This window comes from Chiloscyllium plagiosum, chromosome 33 (genome assembly GCF_004010195.1).
Source record: "Chiloscyllium plagiosum isolate BGI_BamShark_2017 chromosome 33, ASM401019v2, whole genome shotgun sequence".
Classification (NCBI taxonomy): Eukaryota; Metazoa; Chordata; class Chondrichthyes; order Orectolobiformes; family Hemiscylliidae; genus Chiloscyllium; species Chiloscyllium plagiosum.
The window spans coordinates 25,939,406-25,954,709 of record NC_057742.1 but is presented as its reverse complement, the minus strand read 5'-3'; the positions used below and the strand labels follow the sequence as shown (position 1 = coordinate 25,954,709).

The 15,304-nt window shown below is 40.7% G+C and overlaps 1 protein-coding gene across 6 annotated transcripts in view; it reads left to right on the top strand.

Annotated features, from left to right (window-relative positions):
* The window catches only part of LOC122539953 (anion exchange protein 2-like), an 89,354-nt gene that overhangs the window by 47,136 nt on the left and 26,914 nt on the right, over positions 1-15,304 (top strand). For all 6 annotated transcript variants that reach the window (XM_043675174.1, XM_043675173.1, XM_043675176.1 and 3 more), the window contains 3 exons: positions 5,714-5,792; positions 7,708-7,892; positions 14,164-14,371. In XM_043675174.1, the coding sequence (XP_043531109.1) occupies positions 5,714-5,792; positions 7,708-7,892; positions 14,164-14,371 (472 nt within the window). The remainder of the gene's footprint in view (positions 1-5,713; positions 5,793-7,707; positions 7,893-14,163; positions 14,372-15,304) is intronic.

Here is a 15,304-nt window from a genome sequence, read left to right as displayed (position 1 = left end):
CCACCACCACCCTCTGTCTTCTACCTTTGAGCCAGTTCTGTATCCAAATGGCTAGTTCTCCCTGTATTCCATGAGATCTAACCTTGCTAATCAATCTCCCATGGGGAACCTTGTCGAACGCCTTACTGAAGTCCATATAGATCACATCTACAGCTCTGCCTACATCAATCTTCTTTGTTACTTCTTCAAAAAACTTAATCAAGTTTGTGAGACATAATTTCCCATGCACAAAGCCATGTTCACTATCCCCGAATCAGTCCTTGCCTTTCCAAATACATGAACATCCTGTCCCTCAGGATTCCCTCCAACAACTTGCCTACCACCGAGGCCAGGCTCACTGGTCTATAGTTTTCTGGCTTGTCTTTACCGCCCTTCTTAAACAGTAGCACCACGTTTGCCAACCTCTAGTCTTCCGGCACCTCACCTGTGACTATCGATGATACAAATATCTCAGCAAGAGGCCCACCAATCACTTCTCTAGCTTCCCACAGAGTTCTCGGGTACACCTGATCAGGTCCTGGGGATTTATCCACTTTTAACCATTTCAAGACATCCAGCACATTCCCCTCTGTAATCTGGACATTTTGTAAGATGTCACCATCTATTTCCCTACAGTCTATATCTTCCATATCCTTTTCCACAGTAAATACTGATGCAAAATATTCATTAAGTATCTCCCCCATTTTCTGTGGCTCCACACAAAGGCTGCCTTGTGGGCCTCCAAATAATAGTTAGGATTTGGGGCATAAGAGATAGAAAAGGCGTGTAAGAAAGGTATGGTTACAGTGATCATGGGGGCTTTGAGTAAGCAGGTGGACTGGGAAAATCAGGTTGGTAGTAGATTTCAAGAAAATAAATTTGTGGAATGTTTATAGATTTTTTTTTGGAGCAGCTTGTGGTGGAGCCCATTAGGGAACAGGAAATTCTGGATTTAGTGCAGTGCAATGAGGAGCTTGATGAGGAGCTTAAGGTGAAGGAACCCTTCGGAGGCAGTGACCATTATATGATAGAATTTACTCTCCAGTTTGAGAGGGAGTGGGTGGAATTAGAGGTATCTGTATTGCAGTTGAATAAAGGCAACTACAAAGTGATGAGGGAGGAGCTGGATAGAATTGACTGGGAGAGGAGCCTAGCAGGAAAGACAGTGGAACAGCAATGGCAGGAGTTTCTGTGAGTAATTCAGGAAACACAGCAGAAATTCATCCCGAGAAAAAGGAAGCATACCAAAGGGAGGATGAGGCAACCATGCCTGACCAGGGAAGTCAGGCACAGCATAAAAACAAAAGAGAAAGCATATAATGTGGCAAAGGGCAGAGGATTGAGAAGGCCACAAAGACCAACAGAGGATAATGAAGAAAGAAATAAGGAAGGAGAAGATTAAATATGAGGTAAACTAGCTAGTAATATTAGGGAAGATCGCAAGAGTTTCTTTAGATATATAAAGGGCAAAAGGGAGGCAAAAATAGACATTGGGCTGCTGGAAAATGATGCTGGATAACTGGTAATAGGAAACAAAGAAATAGCTGAGGAACTGAATGAGTACTTTGCATAAGTCTTCATGGACTAACTTCCAAAAATTCATGAGAGTTGGGGAGGGGCAGAAATGAGTACAGTGGCCATTACCAAGGAGAAGGTGCTAGAAAAACTGAAAGGTCTGAAAGTGGACAAATCACCTGGACCAGATGGACTACACCTGAGAGTTCTGAAGGAGATAGCTGAAGAGATAGTGCAAGCTTTAGTAGTGATTTTTTGGTATCACTAGAGTCAGGGAGGGTCCCAGAGGACTGGAAAATCACTAATGTAACCCTCCTGTTTAAGAAAAGAGTCAGGCAAAAGATGGGAAATTATAGGCCAATTAGTATGACCTTACTTGTATGTAAGATTTTGGAGTCCATTGTGAAGGATGAGATTTCTGAATACTTGGAAGTGCATGATAAAATAGACAAAGTCTGCATGGTTTTATCAAGGGACATCATGCCTGACAAATCTGTTAGAATTCTTTGAGGAGGTAATGAACAGGTGAGACCAAAGAGAGTCAATGGAGGTTATCTATCTGGATTTCCCAAAGGCCTTTGATAAGGTGCCGCACAGGAGGCTGCTGAGTAAGATAAGGCCCCATAGTGTTAGAGGCAAGGTACAGGCATGGACAGAAGATTGGCTGTCAGGCAGAAAGCAGAGAGTGGAGATAAAAGGGTCCTTCTCAGGATAGAAGCCGGTAAGTAATGGTGTTTGACAAGGCTCAGTGTTATGACTACAACTTTTCACTTTATACATTAGTGATCTGGATGAAGGAACTGAGGGCATTCTGGCTAAGTTTGCAGGTGATACGATAGGTGGAGGGGCAGGTAGTAATGAGGAGGTAGGAAGACTGTAGAAAGATTGAGACAGGTTAGGAGAGTGGCCAAAGAAGTGGCAGGTGGAATACAATATGGGAAAGTGTGATGTCATGCACTTTGGTAGGAAGAATAGTGGCATGGACTATTTTCTAAATGGGGATAAAATTCAGAAATCTGGTGTACAAAGGAATTTGGGAGTTCTACTCCAGGGCGGCACGGTGGCACAGTGGTTAGCACTGCTGCCTCACAGCGCCGGAGACCCGGGTTCAATTCCCGCCTTAGGCGACTGACTGTGTGGAGTTTGCACGTTCTCCCCGTGTCTGCGTGGGTTTCCTCCGGGTGCTCCGGTTTCCTCCCACAGTCCAAAAAGATGTGCAGGTCAGGTGAATTGGCCATGCTAAATTGCCCGTAGTGTTAGGTTAAAGGGGTACGGGTGGGTTGCGCTTCGGCGGGGCGGTGTGGACTTGTTGAGCCGAAGGGCCTGTTTCCACACTGTAAGTAATCTAATCTAAGTAATCTAATCTAATCTAATCTATACGTCTGAGGCTTTATAAGGTTCTAGTCAGACCACATGTAGAGCATTGTGAGCAATTTTAGGCCCCATACCTCAGGAAGGATGTATTGGCCCTGGAGTAGGTCCAAAGGAGGTTCACGAGAATGATCCCAGCAATGAAAAATTTAACATATGAGGAACAGAAAGGACTGTGGGACTATACTCAATGGAGTTTAGAAGGATGGGGGTGGATCTAATTGAAACTTACAGAATACTGAATGGCCTGGACAGAGTAGACATTGGGAAGATGTTTCTAATGGCAGGAGAGACTAGGACCCAAAGGCCCAGACTTGGAAGAACCTTTAGAATGGAGATAAGGAGAAATTTCTTCAGCCAGAGAGTGGTCAATCTGTGAAATTTATTGTCATGGGGGTTGTGAAGGCCAGGTTATTGAGTATATTTAAGAAGGAGAGAGATAAGTTCTTGGTTGCCAAGGGGATCGAAGGTTACGGGGAGAAAGTGGGAAAATGGGGTTGATAAACCTATCAGCCATGATTGAATGGCAGAGCAAACTTGATGGGTCAAATGGCCTAATTTCTATCACTATTGTCTTATGGTCTCATTGAAAACTGCCATTTGCCCACAGTCCAATCAATTTCTTTTTGCCAATAAGAACAGCATCAATACATGCTCTCGGCTCCAGATTGTCTGCAATCTGAACTTCAGTTCGTACATGTTCAAAACATTGTGTACAATGCCAGGTTAGTTGCTTTTCAAGCTGTAGCTATTCTTTCAAACACTGGTTTTTAAAACAATGCTTATTTCAGACCATTTTTTTAAAAGCAAAAAATGAAATACACAGTCCTTACAAACTACGTCTACTATAGAGGATTGACTTAATTACAATATTTCTTTATTATGCATGCAATCTTGAACACCTCTCAACAGTAAACGTTGGATTTGCTCTTTATCAAACACTTAAACTGATTACTTATGTCTTAATAAGGAGGACCCACAAAAAGGCTGGCACTCTCACCAAGGTTCTTTAATACATTGATACAGCCAAAACTCTACCATTTCCTCATATTTTTCCAAAAACCATCTTGGATCTCAGACATTGCCTGAAGGAAAATATTCTGCTGTATGCCAATCCTATTTAGCATTCCAGATTTGATTGCAGTTTGACAAATGAGGGTGAGTGTATTAAAATTACTCTTAAAATGTCCAGACTAATGATAATCACAGATCGAGATTATAACAATTAGGCTTGAAATGAAATGGAGAACTGTGATGGGCAGAATTAAGTTAATCTGTTAGCGTATTTAGGAAAGTACAATAAAATAAGATAGGACATAGGAGCATGAGTAGATTCGGCCCATCGAGTCTGATCTACCATTCAATGAGATCATGGCTGATCTGATAATCTTCAACTCCACTCTTCTGTCTTCTTTCCAAAATCCTTGATTATGTTACCAATTTAAAAATTGTCTAACACATGATTGAATGTACTTAGTGACACATCCTCCAAAACCGTTGATGGTATTGAATTCCATAGATTCATTACCCTCTAACAGAAGAAATTTCCCCTCGTTTGTCTTAATTGGGCGTCCCCTTATTCTGAGATTATGTCATTTCATTCTAGACAACTCACCAGGGAAAGCAACCTCTCCACATCTACTCTGTCAAGCCCCTGAAGATTCTTATTTGTTTCGATAAGGTTGCCTTTTTCTTCTGAATCCCAATGAGTGCAGCCCAAACTACTCAACCACTCGTTGAAAGAAAGTCCTTCCATGCCCAGTATCAACCAAGTGAATCTTCTCTGGACTGCCTTCAATGCCAATGTATCTTTTCATAGATAAGGGGACCAAAACTGTTCACAGCATTCCAGCTTTAGCAAAACCTCCTTTTTATACCTTATTCCCTTTTAAATAAAGGCAAACATTCCATTTGCCTTCCATAATACTTGCTGATCTTGGGTGCCAGCTCTTTGTGATTCGTAAGCAAGGATTAGGCTGCGGCTATTTTCCCTGGCATGTCAAAGGCTGAGGGGTGACATTATAGAGGTTTACAAAATCATGAAAGGCATGGATAGGGTGACTAGCAAGGTCTTTTTCCTAGGTTATGGGAGTCCAAAGATTAGAGGGCATAGGTTCAAGGTAAGAGGAAATAGATTTAAAAGGGACCTGAGGGGCAACTTTTGCAAGCAGAGGGTGGTGTGTATATGGAATGAGCTGCCAGAGGAAGTAGTGGAGATTGGTACGATTACAACATGCAGAAGATATCTGGATGGATACATTGGTAGGAAGGGTTTAGAGGGATATGGGCCAAGTGTTGGCAAATGGGATTAGATTAGTTTAGGCTATCTGGTTGGCATGAATGAGTGGGACCGAAGCTTCTGTTTCTGTATTGTACATCTCTATGACTCAATGCTTTTCAAATCTCTCAGTGCTCCAGTTTTGTCTTGTCTTTCTCCATCAACAAAATATTCAGCCCCACTATTCATCCTGCCAAAGTGCATAACCTCACAATGTCCAAAATTATGTTCCATCTGCCAGACATTTACTGAACCTATCAGTAGCTCTCTATAGCTTTTTTGTGTCATCTTCATCACTTGCCTTCCTGCCTAATTTTGTGTTACCCTCCAAACTTGGTGATGGTACTTTCACTTTCATCTTCCAGTCATTAGTAAATAATATAAACAATGTGTAACGTGTCTTCAATCCTGTTTGAAAACCAGCAAGTGATGTTCTTACCTTAATAATTTTGCAGACCTTTCTGTGATTATGAAAATGTATATTCATGAGTGTTTTCTTCTGGCTCCAAGAAATTTTTTTAAAAAAGGTTTGTCACTACATAAGCTTTAATACTTTGTGATGTGATGCAGGTACGCCATGAAAAGAAGATTCATTCAGAAATAATGGATAAAATAACCGAAAACACAGAAGCCACTATTGTTCTTGTTGGTGAGTGTGGTGATGGCCTTCCATGTAACAATATTGTTGTAATAAAAATAATTGTTTGAATTAAATCACAAAACGTTCATGTAAACTGCTGTCTTCCCTCCTTCTGGGAGTGAGAAGGGGCGATGTGTGATAGAAGTAAGTGGGACTACAAAAGTTGAGCGAATGCATTCCAACCAAAATTACAAACATTTCGATAAGCTTATAAAATTGCAGCACCACATGAGAGTGATCTGACTGGGCAGCGGGCAAGTCTCATGTTGTGCCATAGAATGAAGCTGGAATTGCATTGCCATGCATTTGTTGTCCAATTTCTACCAAATATGATTTAAGCCATAACTATTCCTGCTGCAATTTCCTTCTACTTTGAGATATCCCTTGAGTCTATCTCTGCCAACCATTTATAGAAATGGAGTTCATAATCTAGGCTGACACGCAAGTGAAATATTGATCAACACTCTTTAGACAAAATCTTGGGGGGGTGGGGCAAGGTTCAATCTGTTTGTGCCCTTCAAAAGAAACCACAGAATTCTTTTAAGAGTCTTGGTCAATATTTAAACCATGCTAAAGCCACCAAAACAACTTAACTTGTCATTCATTTTATTGCTATTTGTGGTGTGTGACGATGCAAACAAATAACTGTATGTGATATTATAGGAAAGTATTTTTCTAATTTATTTATCTCCTGCTCAAAGCCATTTTTCTAATATGTTCGATTTTCAAGTTGTTTATGATCTTGATTCTAATATGACTTCTAATACTCAACATTCAAAGTTTTTAATCGTGCATTCCAACTCCTTATGTGTGGGACTTTGCTGCTTTTAAGTATTGTTCTTGACTCTAAGCAGTTATATTTAGATTAGATTACATTACATTACTGTGTGGAAACAGGCCCTTCGGCCCAACAAGTCCACACTGACCCACCAAAGCCCAACCCACCCATACCCCTACATTTACCCCTTACCTAACACTACGGGCAATTTAGCATGGCCAATTCACCTGACCTGCACATCTTTGGACTGTGGGAGGAAACCAGAGCACCCGGAGGAAACCCACGCAGACACGGGGAGAACGTGCAAACTCCACAGTCAGTCGCCTGAGGCGGGAATTGAACCCTGTGAGGCAGCAGTGCTAGCCACTGTGCCCAAGCCTTACAGCCATCACTGTCAATATGATCATTTCCATTTACCAAATTTATTTAAAGTGATTCAATTTTGATGTTTTAAACCTTCACCTTATATCACTATCTGCCTGTACTTATTTCTTTCCAGTGAATTCAAATTCAACACTGAATTTATTGTCATGTGTACCGAGGCACAGTGAAAAGCTTTGTCTTGCAAGCAATACAGGCAGGTCACAGAGTTAACTAACATAGATAAGTAAATAATAGGTAAACAGTGGCAAAAACAAAAACACAGGTACAGTCAAATGTTAAGGGTTTGTGAGTCCATTCAGTATTCTAACAATACTAGGGTAGAAACTGTCTCGAAACTGGCTTGTGCATGTGTTCAGGCTTCTGTACCTTCTCGCCGATGGTAAAGAAATATTGCCAGGGTGGGATGGATCTTTGGGAATGCTGGCGACCTTTCTTTGGCAATGGACCTGTAAATGGAGTCTATAGATGGGAGTTGGCCTTTGTGATTGTCCGGAGCGAGTTCACCACGTCTCTGATCTTGAATGTAAGATCAAGAAAATGCGATTGTCACAGCAATGCAAATGGTGTTGAAATATTTGCAACAAAATGATATGCCATTAAATTTTTTTCATTAAATTCTGATGGTCTAGCAGTACAGATGAAAGATAAAATGCCCACTGTTGAAGCTGGAACCTAGTTTGTTACCAAGATTTAGCTTAGTTATGTATACAAATGAGACAATAAGAAATAGTCTAAGTAACCTCAATGTTTTCCCTTTCACAGGATGCGTTGAATCTCTGAAGTCCCCGACTATGGCCTTTGTGCGGCTGGCAACAGCTGTTCAACTGGAGTCAATTTTAGAAATCTCCATCCCTATCCGATTTATTTATGTGCTCCTGGGACCCAGCACTTCCAGGATGAACTACCATGAAGTTGGGCGTTCAATTTCAACATTAATGTCAGATCAGGTACAATAACTTCCCAAGGTTTTGAGACTTTCAACACATGCAATTTGCACCGTATTGTTCTGAGCTCCATGAACCGAACCAAATATTTCTTACCAAGACTGGAGCCCAATTACTGGCCATTGTCTAGTTTCTATTGGATTAAGTGAGTCTTTTACAATGTTATGATGCAGCAATCGCATCCTTACATCTGGTTCGGAGGCCGTGTATTCAATATTAGATATTAGATTAGATTACTTACAGTGTGGAAACAGGCCCAACAAGTCCACACTGATCCTCCAGGGAGCAACCCACCCAGACCCATTCCCCTACATTTACCCCTTCACCTAACACTACGGGCAATTTATCATGGCCAATTCACCTAACCTGCACATTTTTGGACCGTGGGAGGAAACCGGAGCACCCGGAGGAAACCCACGCAGACAAGGGGACAATGTGCAAACTCCACACAGACAGTTGCCTGAGGCGGGAATTGAACCCGGGTCTCTGGCACTGTGAGGCAGCAGTGCTAACCATTGTGCCACCGTGCCTTATATGCACAGCAGAATTTGTTAGCCGTGGAAGGAACATTCATGACAAGGTTCAACAAGCTGATAATTATCCTGGAAACGTTTCTGCTACTTTTACACTACTTCCCAAAGGGAGAAAACACGAATGAAAACACACAAAAACAAAAGTGAACTTGTTGCACAAAGAAATTTGTAAAAATGAAATATTATGTTTACCTGTATGAAAGAAGACACTACGAAAATGAACATCTCTTAACTTAGGTAAACTTATGATTTGGAGGAGCCAGTGTTGGACTGGGGTGTACAAAGTTAAAATCACACAACACTAGGCTATAGTCCAACAGGTTTATTTGGAGGCACCAGCTTTCGGAGCGTTGCTGCTTCTTCAGGTGGTTGTAAAGCAGGATCATACGACACAGAATTTATAGCAAAAGATTACAGTGTCATGCAGCTGGAATAATATATTGAACAAACCTAGATTAAGTCTTTCATCTTTTAGAATGGGTTTGTTAGTTTCAGTTCTTTAATATGTAAATACCAGAAGTTCTTTCAAGTCACATTCTCAAGGTAGCTTAAGGTTTTACAACAAAACGTGCCATCTCAGCTCAGACAATGTATTAAAGGTGTGAGGTTAAAGTCTGTCTGTGTCCTAATCTTGAGTCAGACTGGCTCTATTTCTAAAGTGGATTTACAAGATATTACACGGATTGACTGCCTGTAGGTTATGTATTTTTTGAGCAAACTTTTGACTTAAAAGAAGTTCTGTGATTTACATATTAAATAACCAAAACTAACAAACCCATTCTAAAAGATGAAAGACTTAATCTAGGTTTGTTCAATATATCATTCCAGATTCATGACACTGTAATCTTTTGCTATAAATTCTGTGTCTTATGATCCTGCTTCACAACCACCTGATGAAGAAGCAGCGCTTCGAATGCTAGTGCCTTCAAATAAACCTGTGGGACTATAACCTAGTGTTGTGTGATTTTTAACTAGGTCAACTTAGGCAGAGTGAAGAACTATTCTACTCATTGAAAGTTTTAACTGCTTTATAGGCTTAGACATTAAATGGTTTTGCATGTACTGTAACATTACAAGATTTTAATAGTCAGGGTGCCATCTCATCTTCTGACGCTTAGGTAGATGTGAATAAGGCACCAGGGTTAGCAGATTATCATGAAAAAGTCAAGTATGGCTGTACTACAGTATCCTGGAATAATTTCAGTTATTGGATTTGTATTTTGTTTTGATGGAATTTTCAGTCTTTAAAATAATCATACAGCAGTCTCCGTATATACAGTACATAGCTATAACTACAGATTTTAAATACATCATGAACACAGCCCGATGTTTAGTGATTCAAGACAGACTGGGAAACAACTATTGACTGATTAATAGATTTTTTGTCAACTGACATAAAACTCCTCCCTGTTAGCAGAAATAATACAACCAACATCACTCAGATGCAACTTTGAGTTGATGTAATCAGACTGCACACTGTGTAACATTAGTTTTATGGATAAATGTTTTAGTAGTAAGTCAATCCCCATTGGAATTTCGTTGGTCATGTTCTAATACACAATATTGTATCGAAGGTTAGCTGTTCTATATGACTTGGAGGTGCTGGTGTTGGACTGGGGTGGACAATGTTAAAAATAATACAAGACGAGGTCATAGTCTAACAGGCTTATTTGGAAACACTAGCTTTCAGAGCGCTGCTCCTTCATCAGGTGGTTGTGGAGGTTAAGATTATTCTCACAGAATTTATAGCCAAAGGAGTCCAGTGTCATAGAGATGTGATACAGGAAACAATCTTAGATTAAACTTTTTTGTAATGGGATTTACTGGTTTCTGTTCTTTGATATGTAAATCCCAGAATTTCTTTTAAATTACATCCTCAAGATAGCTCCGGTTTTTAAACAATTGGTGTGAAGTCTGTCTGTGTCCCAATGATATGTCAGACTGACAAACCCTCTGTATAGGTGAAAGTGAGGACTGCAGATGCTGGAGATCAGAGTCTAGATTAGAGTGGCACTGGAAAAGCACAGCAGGTCAGGCAGTATCTGAGGAGCAGGAAAATCGACATTTCGGACAAAAGCCCCTCATCACAAATGAGGCAGGGAGCCTCCGGGGTGGAGAGATAGATGGGAGGGGTTAGGGGCTGGGGAGAAGGTAGCCAAGAGTACAATAGGTGAATGGAGGTGGGAATGAAGGTAATAGGTTGGAGAGGAGGTGGAGAGCTTTAGGGAACATCTCCGGGACACCCGCACCAATCAACCCCACCACTCCGTGGCCAAACATTTCAACTCCCCCTCCCACTCTGCCGATGACATGCAGATCCTGGGCCACCTCCACCGCCACTCCCTCACCACCATATGCCTGGAGGAAGAACGCCTCATCTTCTGCCTCAGAGCACTTCAACCCCAGGGCATCAATGTGGACTTCACCAGTTTCCTCATTTCTCCTCCCCCCACCTTACCCCAGTTCCCACCTGCCAGCTCAGCACCATCCTCATGACCTGTCCTACCTGCCAATCTTCCTTCCCACCTATACACGCCACCCTCCTCTCCGACCTATCACCTTCATCCCCACCCCCATCCACCCATTGTACTCTTTGCTACCTTCCTCCCAGCCCCAACCCCTCCCATTTACCTCTCCATCCCGGAGAATCCTTGCCTCGTTCCTTATGAAGGGCTTTTGCCTGAAACATTGATTTTCCTGCTCCTTGGATGCTGCCAACCCCTCTGTATAGTTTTACAGAGTTTAACATGGATTCATGCAATTTTTGAGCACCCCCTGCACTCACACCAACACACGCACGCTCTCACACATACATCATCACACTCACACACACTTAACCAAGCTTACACACACATATATATACACACACACTCTATCACGTGCAATCACACCCACATGCACACTCTCAATCTGTCACTCTGACACATGCATACATATAATCTTATGGGGTGAATTTGTTTTTGCAGAATTACGTTTTATTTTACTCAACAATCCATGTAAAACTATACGTGATTTGGAGACACCGGTGTTGGACTGGGGTGTACAAAGTTAAAAATCACACAACATCAGGTTATAGTCCAATAGGTTTATTTGGAAGCAATAGCTTTTGGAGCACTGTTCCTTCATCAGGTGGTTGTGGAGAATAAGATTGTAAGACACAGAATTTATAACAAAAGTTAATAGTGTGATGTCTCTGAAATTATATATTGAAAAATACCTGGATTGTTTGTTTCGTATCTCATCTTTTAGAATGACCATGTTGGTTTCAGTTCTTTCATATGTAAATGGCAAAATGTTTTTTAAAAGTTACACCCTCAGGTGAACTTTAACAATTGGTGTCATGTCCGCCCAGATAATATATTGAAGGTGTGAGCTTCCCTATGTGAGGCTGTCTCTGCCGCAATAGTCAGACTGATTCTAATCTAAAAAACAGATTTACAGAATCTAAATGGATTCATGTAGTTTTTGAGCAAAGTAAAATGTAATACTGAAAGTACAAATTCACCCCACAAATTTATATGTGTATGTGCGTGTCTGCGCGTGTGTGTGTGTGTGCGCATGTTGGGGGCGGGGTTATGAGTGTCTGTGAGAGAGTCTGTGTAAGTGTGTGAGTGTAAAGCGGTATAAGACTGTGAGAGGGTGTGTGTGGGAGTGTATGTGTGACCATATAAGAGATGATCTGAGTGAGTGTGTGTGTCTGTAGGAGAGTCTGTGTCTAGGAGTATGTGTGTGTTTATGTGTGTAGGTGTAGGTGTGTGTATGTGTGTCTGTCTGTCAGTGTGTGTCCGTCTGTGAGTGTGTGTGTGTATAGTGCAATGGGGTCACCTGTAGTGCGACAGGAACCCAAGTCCCGGATGGCCTCAACCAGGATTTTGGGTTCGTGTCACACTACAGGTGACCCCATTGCATTATACACACACGTACATAGACAGATGGACACACACGCGTACACACACACACACACTCCTATAGACCTTCTCTAATGTGCTCACACATACACTCCCACACATACCCTCTCACAGACTTATATCTCTTTACACTCACACTCACATACATACAACACTTTCTCACAGACACTCATAAACCCCCATGCACACACACACATGCATTTATACACATATAGGTTTGTGGGGTGAATTTGTACTTGCAGAATTACATTTTACTTTGCTCAAAAACTGCATGAATCCATGTAAGATTCTGTAAATCTGTTTTTTTAGAGTAGAATCAGTCTGACCATTGTGGCAGACACAGCCTCACACAGGGAAGCTCATACCTTCAATACATTATCTGGGCTGACATGACACCGATTGTTCACTTGAGAATGTAACTTTTAAAAGAAGTTTTGTGATTTACATATGAAAGAACTGAAACCAACATGGTCATTCTAAAAGATAAGATACGAAACAAACAATCCAGTCTTTTTCAATATATAATTTCAGAGACATCACACTATAAACTTTTGTTATAAATTCTGTGTCTTACAATCTTATTCTCCACAACCACCTGATGAAGGAGCAGTGCTCTGAAAGCTAGTGATTCCAAATAAATCTGTTGGACTGTAGCCTGATGTTGTGTGATTTTTATCTTAAACCTATACAGAGTGTTTGTCAGTCTGACATAACATTGGGACACAGACAGACTTCACACCTATTGTTTAAAAAGCTGAACTATCTTGAGAATGTAATTTAAAAGAAGTTCTGGGAATTACATATCAAAGAACAGAGACCAGCATATCCCATTTATAAAAGATGAAAGTTTTAATCTAAGATTGTTTACTGTATCACATCTCCATGACACTGGACTCCTTTGGCTATAAATTCTGTGAGCATAATCTTAACCTTCACAACCACCTGATGAAAGAGCAGAGCTCCAAAAGCTAGTGCTTCCAAATAAACCTGTTGGACTATAACTCGGTGTTGTGTGGTTTTCAACACTATTCTATATGATTGCATTTCTGAAGGGGTTTATGTTCATCTTACACCTGTTCTACCCTTCCTACTGATGTCATACACAGTCTTTAGGATTTCTACTCCAGCTTTTGGAGGGAACAGAAGAAACTGAACCAGCTCCTTATGGCCTTATTAATTATGCCTGATTAACTGTAGTTGTACTTATTACTAACATGCAAAAAAAAAATTGTTGCTATCTGAGAACACTGCTTTTTCTACAGATACTAAAAGGACTGTGTCTTCTCCCACTAATCAGTAGACATGTCCAAGACAAAGGAGGAATTGGTACTTACCCAATATCACATATTAATAGAAGTGATAAATGTCTCATAGTGCCAGCAGAGATCATTTAGAAAACTAACATATTGCAATCACCATCACCGTGAAAATGAGAGAGGTGAAGGGCAAGGTTTTTTTATAACTGTTGATGGCTAATGACAGTGCAACCTTCATGTCAATCCCTGCAGGCAATTGCCAAACAAGACTGAAAGAAAAATCATAGAATACTGAAGATGCACAGTACAATGTCCAAATTAAATTATCTGCAGCTTCTCAAAGGAAACAAATTGTGAAAATCCTTCATTTCTTGTTTACAGCTCAATGTAAACCATATTGTCGTACAGTTCAGATCATCGAGTGGGCATAGAACTGAGGTTCAAAAACCATATAGGATCTATCAGGTCACTTAAACAAGTGCAAAGAGACAGCTTTCTAATGGATAGTGGTATGGATAGTGGAAATCATTGCAATGACATTTAAGGACATTTTAGATTAATTCTCATGTTTCTCCAGACATTCCACAAAGTGGCGTATGAAGCAAAGGATTGCAATGATTTGCTGAATGGTATCAGTGAGTTCCTGGACTGCAGTATTGTCATTCCCCCAACAGAAGTTCAAGATGAGGAGCTACTAAGATCTGTCATACCCTTTCAGCGTGAGATGCTGAAGAAGAGGCAGAACCAGCTGGAAGACACATTGGCCGAAAGAGCTGATCAATCTGGTAAGAGGCAGAACCAGCTGGAAGACACATTGGCCGAAAGAGCTGATCAATAAAAGTTGTATGGTAAAAGGAGCTTAGTCTCTGCAGAGAAACATATCTTGCATATTTTACAAATTCAAGGAACAGAATCCTAAGTAAATTCCCCATCACCACATCTAAAGATCCAGAAATAAAAATCATTGAATCTTACAGCACAAAGGAGACCATTCTGCCCATACTAACACTTTGAAAAAGCTATCCAATTGGTCTCAATCCCCTGTTCTTTCCCTTCAACCTTATTTTCTTTCCCCTTTTAGGTTTATCTTTAATCTTCATTTGGGTGATGCTGTTGAATTTGCTTCACCATCTTTTTAGACAGTGCATTCCAGCTAGAATAACAATCTTCATCTCCCCTTTTGATACATTAGCCAATTATCATAAATTTGTGTCCTCTGGATTGTTACACTTTTAATAGAGAAAGCAGCTTCCTCTTACTCTAACCAATGATCTTTTTTTATATGTTTGTATTGCACTTTAATCTTCTCTCTTGTAAAAACAGCACATAATTGAGAGCCCTTATTCCCTGATAACATGGAACACCATCATACAGTGTCTGCATTTCCAAGATTTCTGGATCATAAATCATCTCATGTAGTGTCCTTATATAAACTAAAATTGATTGTAGGTAAGATGTCTTACCATTGGATATTCCTCCTGAAAGAAAAATCTTTGCTCAGAATTCTGGACATTTATGTCTTCCTCCTCTCCAACTCTATAGATTTGATTGAATATTGGTAAACAGTGAGAGAGTCAATATATCAACAAAGTTATTGTTGGAAAGAATTATGGTTCCTGATGGAATCGATTGAAATCAGATTGGGGTGTCACTGCTGCCTCGTGTGACGGTCCTGGGTTCGATTCATCCTTGAGCGATTATCTGCATGGAGCTTGCAT